We start from the raw sequence: 13,165 nt of genomic DNA on the forward strand, positions 1-13,165 counted from the left end.
TCGTTGTTTTTTTTTTTTTTTTTGCTCAACAATAACTTTTATTAATCACAAAAAGTTGTTTACAAAAAAGTTCACATGGAACAAACTCAAAAATCTAAAAAACAGAAAGATAGAATAGAATACATTGTTTGAATCCTAGTAGTTACTAAAGTAAATTTGGTCTGGATTTTCCAGAGCACCTAAGAAAGTAGGTTTAGTATCAAAGATGATCTTTTCTCCTCTGCCAAGGCTAGATCCTTTCTTAGCAAGTTTATCTGCAGAGTGATTTACTTCTCTATAGCTATGAGTGAATTCCCAAGAAATAATACTGGAACATATCTTTTGCCATCTTCCCAATACAATCCATGGGATTTTCTTGGATTTGAATGAAGAGATCACTGAATTTGAATCAGTTCTAAAACATAAATAAAGAAAGCCTTGGCTTGCTGCCCATTCACCAGCATTTATAACTGCAAGGACTTCTGCATAATAATTGGTTGAAATACCCAACCCACCTGAAACTACAACCAAGAATTCACCTGAACTTCTTCTTCCAATGAATCCATACCCTGACATCCCAGGATTCCCTCTAGATGATCCATCACAGCATAATAGAATCTGGATTGGTTTTGGCAGTATAAAGAAGACTTCTTTAATCCTCACATTTTTAGCCTGTCTACACTTGTGTCCAAAGAATTTCAGCACCTGTAGATCAAATGAAGTATTCCACATTGGAGCTTTAGTTCTTACTTGGCTTTCTTCAATAAGTTTAACTATTCTCTTCTTTACAGTGTCTGCACAACAAGTACCTCCCTCAAATACACATCTGTTTCTCATGTACCACAGTTCTCTCATAGTAATGAAAGCAACAACTTTCCAAATCTCTTTAACTGCAGGGCTCTTATTTTTTTTCCAATAGCCTGACAAATATTCCGCTTTGGGTGCCAATTTAGGCTCCAAAAAGAACACATCATTGATTCTATAATTGATAAGTTAAATACACATCCCATTCAATGCTAGGCATAATGAGTATAAGGACCTCAAAAATATATCTTTTCGTATTATGAACTTTAAGGTGTATGAAGTTTCATATTTGACTCTTTGAGCAGAGCGATAGAGACTCCATTTAACTTAGGTTAATCTAGGCCATAGGCAAACCTACGTCTAGGTAACTCTTCTTTGAAACACTTTGGTATTGCTCCTGGATCATAATCTAGGAGATGATCGTTAAGAGAGTATCCCTCTAGGTTCGAAGAGTCTAAACTTCTAGAACCCGAGCAGCAGTGGCTCTTAGTGCCTCCTCTAACTGAGCATGAAGTTCTCTAATCCTATTGTAGATATCGTCGAAATCCGTTAAGATCTCTAAATATCCAAGATGAGAATCACGTGGAAATATTTAATACGAAGTCGTCACCCAACTCAGGGAGTTGGAACCTAAATAAGCACTGGTCTTATTTACAGAGAAAGGTTCGGGAATCAAGATACGGGATAGGAAGGTGTGAGGCACCTAACCCGTCCAATCCAAAGATCGGCCTCTACTTTATAATTGGGATACTAGGGTTTTGATTGGAATATATAAAATAAACAAGTGCATAAATATCAATTTTATACCACTATTACCTGCAAAATACCAAAGTATTAGATACCCTTATAATTAAATAATGAAATCCAATTTTATGGAACTAAAAATTAATTCTAAAATTATTACCAAAGATGAAAATAAATTATTATTATTATTTAACTATCAAAACCGCTAAAATTAAGAGCATCTCCAATGCTAGGGGTGAAGGTAATCCTAGATGGAGGTCCTATTAATACCTTTTTGTTGTGGGTCATTACTATGTGGCAAAAAAAATGAAAGTTATATTTTCAACCTATAATTCCATCTCCAATGTCAAGGTATTATTACCCTAGAACTTAGAGAAAAATTAACTTTTTAATAAAGAATTGATGATTTGTCAAAAGACCTTGGGTCATGGAGAAGGTAAAGATATGACTTTCTCCTTTACCCTTTCCTATGAGATGGCATCCATGTCATGCATTTACCTTTACCTTGACCTTGGCATTGGAGATAAATTCTTGGCAAGAAAGGTGTTAAATCCTAAGTGTCATGTCTTTTTAAGACCTCCACCCCTAGCATTGGAGATGCTATAACCAAATTATCTATCAGTTATTACTAATTACTGTTGCTTCCATTAACTATCCTTATGAATTAAATACGTTTCTACTATATAGATCAATATTAAGGACATCATCAACAAGTTCTGCAAAGCCTCTGGTCAAATGGTGAATCTCAGTAAATCAAGCATACACTTTAATAGAAGGATTGAGGAGGAAAAAAAGCAACAAATCTGCAATACTATGAATATGAATGTTATGCCCTTGGAAGAAAAATATTTGGGAATAAATCTGTTCATAGAAAGAAAGAAACCCAACTCTTTCAAAAGCATAAAGGAGAAAATGCAGAGAAGACTGATTCAGTGGCAGGCTGGCATCACTAATCAAGCTGGAAGAAGCACACAAATCCAAGCTGTTACAAACTCTATGGCTCAATTTCAGATGAGCTGCTTCATATTACCCAAGAAGAATATAAATGATCTTGAAGCAATGCAGAGAAGATATTGGTGGAATAGAACACAAGGAAAATGAGGATTCTTAAAGTCTTGGGAGAGTGTGAATATACCTAAAAGATGGGGAGGGCTGAGTTTTAAGAATCTGCAAGCTTTCAATGAAGCAATGGTTACTAAAATGGCTTGGAGGATGATACAAGAAAAGAACAAGAAATGGGTGGAAGTTCTTAAAGCAAAACATTTTAAAAATGAAGATATTCTTCAAGAAGAGGTTTCAAGTAAAGGGAATGATATCTGGAGAAGTATAAGCACTGGAATCAAATGGGTGAAACAATTTCATATTTGGCAGATTGGGAATGGGAAGATAGTTTATGCTTTCAGAGATAATTGGATTGAAGGATACACTGCAGCTCAAGTACAACAAAATTTCTCTAACTATGAGGAATATCCTTACTATATGAAAGTCGATGAGTTAATTGATAGTCATACTCAGAGCTGGAATTTGAATCTTCTTCAACATTACTTTACTCAAGATCAGATAGAGAAAATCAGTCACATAAAACCTTCAATGCAGCAAGAAGATGAAATGGTTTGGTCTCTAACTAGAAATGGCCAATTTACAGTTAACTCCACATACAAGGCAATTCTCTGTCAGCAAAATCAAAATCTGGTTAACAAAGAGGAGGAAGTTAAGTTTTGGTTGAGTTTATGGCATCTGCAGATTCACATAAATGCCAACTTTTTTTATGGAAAGTGGCTCATGATATAGTTCCTGTGAATGAAATACTTGGCAGATACAATCAAAATCAGCAAATCAACTGCCAAAGATGTAATGAGGAAGAAGAAAATATCACCCACATGCTGCTCAAATGCAATTATGCCAGAGATGTTTGGAATGTTGTTGATCCTCAGATTGGCCAACAAGTTGATAGCATCAATGATATACAACAATGGCTAAGAAGCTGGAGCAACTCGAACAATAATATTTGTTTCAGAAGGAAAACAACAGTTTATCTAATTACTGTTACTATGTGGTTCATCTGGAAATCCAGATGTGAGCTCATTTTTAATAACAGTAGATATCCCACCTCAAGCCTAAAACACAGGATTTTAACTTACTGCACTGAGAATAAAATCCACATAAATCAGTCAGAAAGTACAATCCAAGTTGACAGAAGCATGATAGGCAGAAATGAAGCTAGTAGAGACTATAATAGATGGTGTTCCCCTCCTAGAGGAAAATTAAAAATCAACATTGATGCTTCTATTTTACCTAATCATAATATTGCTGGTATTGCTCTAATCATAAGAGATTTTACAGGGAGGATGTTGGAAGCCTGGACGCTGGTAGAAAGAGTCAGAGATGTCACCCAAGCTGAAGCAGTGGCAGTGCTTAAATCTCTTCAGTGGATTGTTCAGTTGCAGATTCAGCAGGTCATAGTGGAAGGAGACAACAAAGAAGTCATGGAAAGTGTCAAGGGGCCTCAAATTACTACAAGAGAGAGGATGCCAATATTATCAGAGATTGTCAACATCTAATTAAGTGTATAGGGAATGTCCAAGTTTGTTTTAGAAATAGGAAGTGTAACCAAGTAGCTGATTTTTTTGCTAAGTTTGCCAGAAACAATAATTGTACTAGGAAATGGAGTTCTGAGCTCCCCCAGTGTGTCGAGTCTAGATTAGAAAATGAAAGAATAGTGATGTAATGTCTTTGGTCGGCTTTTGTGCTTAATAAAATTCTTTCCTATTTTTCTTTCAAGAAAAAAAAAAGTACTGACCACCTATTGATATCTAAACACCTCCACTACTTAATTAACACTAAGCTTTTTTTTTTTTCCCTGTATATGCTCATACGCGTCCGCCAAGCAAAGAGTCCAAGTGAGAAATATTAATCAAACAAATAGCCAAAGCAGAGAACTGTTAACCAATTAAATACGTAACTATTACATGGTACTCCAAACAATCAACCAATCAAAATCATTAAAATTTGCAAAGCATTCACAAGAGTTATTCATTGGTGGTAATGACTCAAACACTCTGCAGAAAACTAAATGGTATGAAAGATGCCGTAACCGTGTCGGAAAGATGCCGTAACCGACACGGACACGACACGGTTACGACACTTCCCAACATTCGATGGACATGCCACATCACGTGTCGCGTAAAAATTGATATTGGACATATTGCAGACATCAATTGGACACTTTCGGACACATCATAAATGATTTATTTTGGTTTACAAAGTCAAAATAAACTAAATGTGACGCTAATTTATTCTTGTTTTAGTCAAATCAAGCATAATTCATGAAAAACTTAACCATTATTACATTATTATTAATTTTATATAATTAGTAATCAAATATTTTAAAAATAAGAGTAATTATTTTGTTGTATATATTATAGTAATATTTCATTTTAATGATGTGAGTAATATATATAGCGTGTCCCCGCAACCCGTTTTTTTTTTAGATTTGACGTGTCCCCGTATCCGTGTCCGTGCAACATAGACCACAACCGTAAGATTAGGTGATATAGATCCAACGATTCAAATTAAAAACCTAAATATCATTTCCCATTTTGAAAATACTATATTCATATTATTAATATTATTACCAAGGCCAAAAGATTTTTCATTTAATCCTATGTGTTTTGTTACCTGGCTAAATTGGGGCCTATAACATTTAATTTAGGCCTATAGCTAGATGACAAAAAGATCATTAGAAATAACCTTCACACCACCCCTTATCAAAATAATTACCCAAGTACCTATTTTACCCCTGATTGATTAGCATTTATTAATTGTATTAGGGGTTAATTATGTTTTGGATGTGAGTTTAACTAATGTTAGAGAGTTCTTCAAAACATCAAACATTTAGACTTTTTTCGTAAACAGTACTCAGAATCGGTTTACGTTCATGCACTTGTAAACCGATTCTGGATTGTTGTTTCCAAATTAACAGAGGACATCTATAATCGGTTAACGTTTCCATATGTATAATCCGATTTTCTTAATCGGGTTTTACATATTACATATATAAACCGATTGTTTCCTTTCATACGATTTTTTTTCATTCATTCCATTATTATTGTAGGATGCATTTAGCACATGCATCAAGCCTTTAAACCCCTAGGCGACCCTAATTGACGATTTATAGTCTCGTGAGGGTTTACATAGAGGTCTACCCACAAAACCTATACAAAAAATTCTAAAGCCATTAATCTTCCTTCGAAGACGATACACGATCCATGAAGTCTGGGTCATCCTCCGGGATTTTTTCTACCAAGAAGTGATAGCTTGCATCAAATGTGAATGCTTCCCCCTTTTCCTCCAAGTAGCGCGCTTTCACGACTTCGTGCTACAAAAACAAACTTACATTTGTTAGTGGTGTTTCATTGGAAGAAAAAACAACATGGGTTACGTAAAACAAACCATAAAAATACTTACAAATTGTTCAATGGACAAGTTGAAGGGGCGAGTGTTAAAAATCCGAGGTTGGATAGCTAAATAAGCAAGTATCGCATTTTAGATGACTAGGTGCCTATCATGAACTTGTTGAACACTTCTTCCATTAGGATTTTCCAAACTCTTGGCTAAATTTGTTGTGTACCCTAGCCCAAAAGGTTGCGGAATGCACCCTTACGGAGGACTGACGTCTAACTCGAGTTTCCACGTACCACGCTTTGGTGATTGCCAAATCTTCGTTTGAATCAAATGATGCCATTTCTTATATGTGGAGGTATGAAATGAGTAGTTGTGGAGTATATGGAGTGAGGGGGAATAAAATGATCAATTTTGAGGCAAATGGAGTCCAGGGGTGAGGTCTCTATTTATAGAGAAAATCCCTAACGACAATTTTTTTGTAAAAATGTGAAATAATTTGGTATAATCGGTCTTCTCGAAGGTCAGTATAACCCGATTGTATTTTAATGCCACAAGGAATCGGTCTTTCTTATGACCAACATAAACCGATTAAAGACATGTTAAAATTTTGAATTTTCACCGACACTAATCGGTTTATATATATTCATATGTGACCCGATTCTACCTTGAAAAACATACAGGAAAAATAGCTTGAGCAATCGGTTTATGTTGACATATTGAGTAGACCGATTGTTGGCATGTCAGGCTAGAATTGTCGAGCAACACATACTATAATTAAAACTTCAAGTGCATTAAGTTCAACACAGAGATCATCCAAAATAAAAACCTTAAAAGAGAGAGTGTTAAGAACTTAAAAAAACCACAAGTCTTAAAGAGCAGGAGCACCAGCATCAGCAGCAGTAGCACCACCGGGAGCATTTGCAGCACCACCATCAGCAGGAGCAGCATCACCAGCATTAACACCATCAGGAGCAGCAGCCTGTGCTTGAGCCATTTGTTCCCATACCTTCCATTTCTGCATGGAGCTCTCTCTCAGCTGAAATCATGTTTCTCCTCATCCTAGTGAACCTCATGGTCTCATAAAGCTCCTCCAGTGCAAGATTGTCAATCAATGCGGGGGCTTGTTCAAGATGAGTCTCACGCCCATAGGCAAACTTATAGAGGCTTCTTTCTGGCACTCTTTGTGGTTTACTAAGAATGTCCTCCAAGGTGAGCTCTCGATAGTAAAACACTAGGTGTCCGAAGTCCATATCTATATAAAACAAAACAAAAAAAAACTAGTTAAGAATCGGTACATAATTAAACATATGTAGTCCGATTCTGACTACAAAAACATACAGGAGTATCAACCATTAGTAATCGGTTTATGTGGTACATATATAAAATCCGATTATGAAAAGGAATCTGAAAAGACAAACATAATCGGTAAATTATCAGGCACATAAAACCTGATTATGGGATCGTATAATTAAAACAAAAAATGTATCCAGAATCGGATTATTCTAAAGCACGTATAAACCGATTCTGGTGATTATTTCGTTTCTAACCCTAAAATCGGTTGATGTTAATCATCATATAAACCGATTATTGTGCATGCTCTTCATGGCGGAAACCAAAATCCAAAATCGGTTTATTCGATATGTCAACATAAACCGATTCTAGGTGTAATTAGAGATTTTGATTTTCGAAAATCGAAGATTTAAACATGTAAATGAATGAAGAAATGCAAATCATAGAATGGGTTGATGGAGATTTACCTTTTACTTGGTTGGATCGAAGATCGTCGGAGAAGAGGATGATTTTTTTATTATTAGGATTTTGAGAATTTGGAAAGTTTATGATGAAAATAGAAAGTTTTTCTGATTTAGGTTTTTATATTTTTGGATTTTGCTGAAAATGATAAGGATTAGTATTTATATGAGATTGTTTTAGGAATTAATGTGGGGGTAAATTAGTATTTTTTTAGAAGTTTGGGTGCCTAGAGTAATTTGGTGGTGTGGGAATGAAAATTTGATAGACCCTAATTAAATGGTATAGGCCCCAATTTAGCCGGGTTTTGTTAAGTGGAAAAACCATGAGAACAAAGCTAATGGTCTTGAAATTTTGTTTAAGGGTGAAAATCATTTTTGGTGTATAAGAAACGGACGGGTTTGCATGGTGGACCTTGCATGTGCCTGGTTTTAAGAAATGGACAGTAAGTCCACTTACTGGTTTTCTCATTATGAAAACACACTCAAAAATATAATTCATAGCTCAAATGGTGTTTTTATTGAATAAAACCAAAAGAACGATGAATCTGCAACGCTGTATTGGCGTTACAGAAATCACCATTACAAGAGTTGTTGCAAATTTAAAGAAGCGTGCCAAACTGACTGTTACAAGTACTGTTTATAAAAGACAGTTCTCTGCGACAGTCAATGGACGTCAAATATTCTTCTTCTTCTCTGCAGCAGCAGAGAAATCTGCTCTGCAACCCTCAGTTCTTCACCCTTATCACTCGATATCCCCTATAAGACATTCCAGGACTCTTTTTATACCCCACCAGCAACAAATCTTCCACAATAACTCCATATCATCCTCTCTTCAATTCTAGTCACGAGATTATTTCTTTCATTTTTTCTTCTCTTACGTGTTCTCTTGTGTTATCTTGCAAATGGCACACTCCAAACACGCAGTTTTATCGTAACAGATTGAGCAAAGAAGATTCCCACACGTAATTTCCATAAGCAATCCCGTGAATATTCAACCTCCTTGTTTTAACCAAGTCCACGTATTCTTCCTTTTATTTTCGAAACAAAACTCGTTACCTTCCTTGATCCAGTCAAACAGGATTATTCCAGTCGAACACCAAGCCAAACTACGACTAAAACTCTTCTCGATCCTGTCCGGGATATTATGCAGATAAAAGACTTTTTCCGCCGCTGGTTCCATGAGATTCCCACGTATCTTCTTTCTTAGTCAAATCAAAGACCCATACCATCCCTGTTTTGATAAAACATGCCCAAATAGAACAAAATCCGAGAGAAAGTCCAACAAAAACTCTCCCGAAATCTTGCCAGAAATCTTCGCATGTAAATGTTAACTTTCCTTGTTTTCCCTGTTTCGCTTCGAACTGATCATCCAACCAATCTGGATTGAATAAAACACCTTTATCATCTCTGTATGGCCCATAGGAATATACCTAGTCAATTTCATCTCTTTAGTCTCCCTGAATCGTGTCCAAAATTAATCCAGAAAATCTGTAAGAACTGAAAATTTGAATTGTTGTTTTCCCGCCAAATTTGTTCTTCCTGTTTTCATCAATTGGTGATTATCCAGCCCAACTTAACTAAGCAGAGCACATTACCATATCTTGTTTAGGCTCTGCGAACAAACCCATTTAATTTTAGTCATTTAGTCTCAGCCAAACACCTTCAAAATCGAAACCCTAATTTTGCTGCAATTTTTCCCGCCAAAAACCAGATTTGAAATGGAGAAGATGAAGGGTGCTTCTTATCCTTCTGCGGGGTGCCGATAGTAATTTGGTTGCCCCTTAGTAATTTAGGTGCCCCTTAACCAACAGTGAGAGTCTGAATAACACGTTTCCTCCGGGTGCAAATAACATTTTTTCGAGCAATATTCTCCACGCGAGCTTATTTCCTTGAAAAGACTTAAAACAAGATTATTAGTGATAAAATGAGTCTCAGCTAATGTATTTATGGGTGAAAATGCGTCACACTTTTGTGCTTATCAGTCTTTAACATACTCAAAACCCTTAAGGGAAAGTCACAATTGGTAGTTTAGGAACTGTTTGGGTGGTTAGTTTTTGAAACCAAATATTAAACCATTCCCAACCCTTGGCTTAGTCACTTCAACTAATTTATATTCAAAAACTGATTAAGGGATTAACCCTTATAATTCCGACCCTCATTAGTCCATGACCACTATTTTGGACTGTTAACAAATTTCACTCTCCAAAAATCTAATTCGTCAGCTATACTCATAGCTATAATCGAGGATCTGCGGCGACTTAATGATTAACAACTTTTTGGATACAACTTCGCGGCAACATTCATGACCATGCAAAATTGAAGTGTCTACACCTATCCATATGAACATCCACATCTTTATCAGTTGTTTCTAACCAATGATGTAACTCATCAATTTTGCTCTGTCTACTTCTAACATCCATATTTCGGTGACTTCTTGGCGATGTCTTCTTGCAGTGACATTTGCTCATTCATCATACTGATATATGGTGGCTAGCGGCAGAAGGAGCACTTCAGCCTCATATAAAAAAAACTCGACGAATATAAATTAGGAGTTCGTGAACTTATTTTGGTTCTCTGTATTAATTCATCAAAGCTCCCCGAGTTAAAGATTGGTGGCATCCAATTAAAATCGAAGACGTCGCACTTTAGCATATGCCTCATTCAGCACCTTTGTTGTTGAAGATCCGTAACATTAACAACTTATGAGAATACTCACAAAGAGCTTTATTAGAATTAAAATTCACTCTACTCATTGGTTGTCATACAAAAACATAGTATTGATGCATTCCTCAATTGCACCGCAACTTTAAAGTAATACTACGGTGATATGCTCTCCCCCTTAGTCAATACTTACTCTTTTTGCAAAATAGGTAAAACCTATAGACAATAATCCATTCCCCTTATATAATGCTCTGATAAGCCCTATGTTGTAGTTAGATACTACATAATAATTCTCCCCCTTTTTGTCAACAATATAGGGAAAGGAGAAAAATAGGAATCACAATGAATTAAACAAAAGAGTATTCAAGACTAGAAAACACAAACCAGCTTTTAGTTTAGAAAATTTCACCAAAAAACTAGGTTTGCGTCAAGGGGCCGTTTAGGTACAAGTATCTCCTACAATTCCACATCCGCTCTCCCCACGAAGATATTATGTTTAATCACAAGTTCAAAAGAACTCTCCTCCATTTGATGAAATTCCCAAAAGAATAACATGATCCACCTTAACTCTAATCACAAGAGAAGGATTTTCCTTGGACATTAACAAATTTACTTTCCAGTTACGAACAAAGTAGATTTGTATCCCAATATTTTGCTCTCTTCTAGCCAGTTACGATCAAAGAAGTTAAAAATAACGATCTAAATGTTAGAGGCACTAATATACAAGATTTTCGTAAGAAAAATAATCATTGACAAAAATTATTCTTTACGCCAGTTATGAACAAGAGAATATTTAATGTGATATGACTCAACATAAGAATTATAACTTCTCTTGCCATGTACAAACGTGGAGCCTAAAGTTCACCACTTAATCACTGGCGCTTATGCAATCAAGGAAGTAAGTAGATTCCTAAAGAACATCTTACGGAATCTCGTAACAATATATTCACAAAAAAGTGTAATCGTGGAGAGATCAAAAACTGTCATTCTCAAAATAGTTTACTCCTCTTTTGCAAGAGTTAAGAGTTTAACCTATGAAAAAAAATGTATGTTCTAATCACCAGAAAATGATAACAAATAACAGATCTCACAAAATAAGCAATACATATATATAATCCATGAAGATTAGGTATTGCAAGCCATCTTCCAAAATAAAATCTAACTAAAGAAACTTTAAACATGCAAGATGATAGTATTTGGAATAGTTAATGTAACACGTAAGAACTGCTCCAAAAGCTAGTGTTCCTCCTTAAATAATAAGAATAAATTCCTAAAAAGAGTTAACAAGTAACGCAACAATTCATCCCTAAGAAATTATGCGGGGAGTTCATTCTCATTATCGAAGAATTCATTGATAATTGGATCACTCAATTCTCTTACATCTTCGGAAGCTCTGTTTCAAGGCTACCCAAGGTATTTTTCCACATATTATGGCCTTGTTTGGTAAAATTTGTGGTTATCTATTTATGATTAGAGATAATCATAAATAGATAAATGATTTTAGTATAATCATTTTTATAATAAATTTTCACAAACACATTTCTCAAATAATTGATTATCTTTGAAAAATGCTCTCAAAAAGGAGAGGAAAAAACAATGATCTGGAATTTTTTTCTAAGTCCCCTATTGTTTTTTTAGCTCCATCTTGATAGTTTAGAGAAAATAAGAAGAAAAAACCCAACTCAATTTTCTTGAAGAAAATAATTGATTATAATAATTTTTAAAAACAACTTTTTTCTGTTTTTGAAAATTATGGATTTTTTCAATTATGATTAAAATAATCAATTATTATAATGGTTACCAAACACATACATACGCAATTATAATCTGTGTAATGGATTATGGACTGATAATCCATTATAATAATGGTTACCTAACAACACTTGTGCTTTTATTCATAGTGAGTTACCTCTTTCAGGGAGTAATTAATCTTGAAAAATAAATTTTTTCTCCTTGTTACAAACTCCTCCACCTTAGCTTTAAAATAATTGTCATGATAACAGGTTGACAATAGACATGTAGCTGAGGAAGAGTCTCCATCTTCTGAAGATTTTTCTTTCTTGGTCCTTGATGACTTGATTCCTTCCAAAGAAAAATGTTTACATCCTTATTTATTCTCTACCGTCTAACAGGGAGTTAGAATGACATATATAGAGTGGAGAATCATTGAATCAAGAATTCCAAGAAAATAAGGAAACTGGTAGAAACATTCCATAGGAAGTTCGTAAACCAGTACGCCACAGGTTAGTGAACCCGTTAGTATACCTTTAAAAATAAATTAATACAAACACTAACCACTTTTAGAGTTACGGAATTGTATGAACAATATAACAACAAAAAAGGAAAATTTGAGTAAGCTTGACATCAGCTAGTTCTCATGATGTAGTTTTGTGCACACCTCATATGCATAATTTCATATTATGAGGATGCACAAATCACTATCATTAGGTAGTGATGGGGTGAGCAGGAAACTCACCACCTGTGTCACAAGTAGACACACCAAGGTTATTTGTATTTTTATGAGTGTATCTGGGATTCCTTCTTCTTTTCTCTCGTTAAGGCTCCGGCGAATTTGTAAAGTTCTTCAAAGCAATATTCATTCTTTCCATATCATTCTGAAGCTTGACAAGAATCTTGTCATTTTTCTTCGATCTTTGACGCTTCCCTTAAGAATGACCACAACTGCCACAAAAAGTGCAATGCGAGGCGAGAGAGTTACCAGGAGGTATATATATGGTTCCATTTTTTATCACCATGAACATCTTCACCCTTTTTAGCTCTTGCAAGAATGAAGGTATTGTTCTTGGTAAAGTAGGTATCAT

General features: G+C 35.1%; 1 protein-coding gene across 1 annotated transcript; it reads left to right on the forward strand.

Moving 5' to 3' along the window:
- The first annotated feature begins 2,727 nt into the window (after positions 1-2,727).
- On the forward strand, positions 2,728-4,088 carry LOC113315715. Its single transcript, XM_026563971.1, has 2 exons — positions 2,728-3,242; positions 3,344-4,088. Exons 1-2 carry the CDS (start codon positions 2,728-2,730, stop codon positions 4,086-4,088), a joined length of 1,260 nt encoding a protein of 419 aa, XP_026419756.1.
- Positions 4,089-13,165: the final 9,077 nt, after the last annotated feature.

This window comes from Papaver somniferum, chromosome 10 (genome assembly GCF_003573695.1).
Source record: "Papaver somniferum cultivar HN1 chromosome 10, ASM357369v1, whole genome shotgun sequence".
NCBI lineage: Eukaryota > Viridiplantae > Streptophyta > Magnoliopsida > Ranunculales > Papaveraceae > Papaver > Papaver somniferum.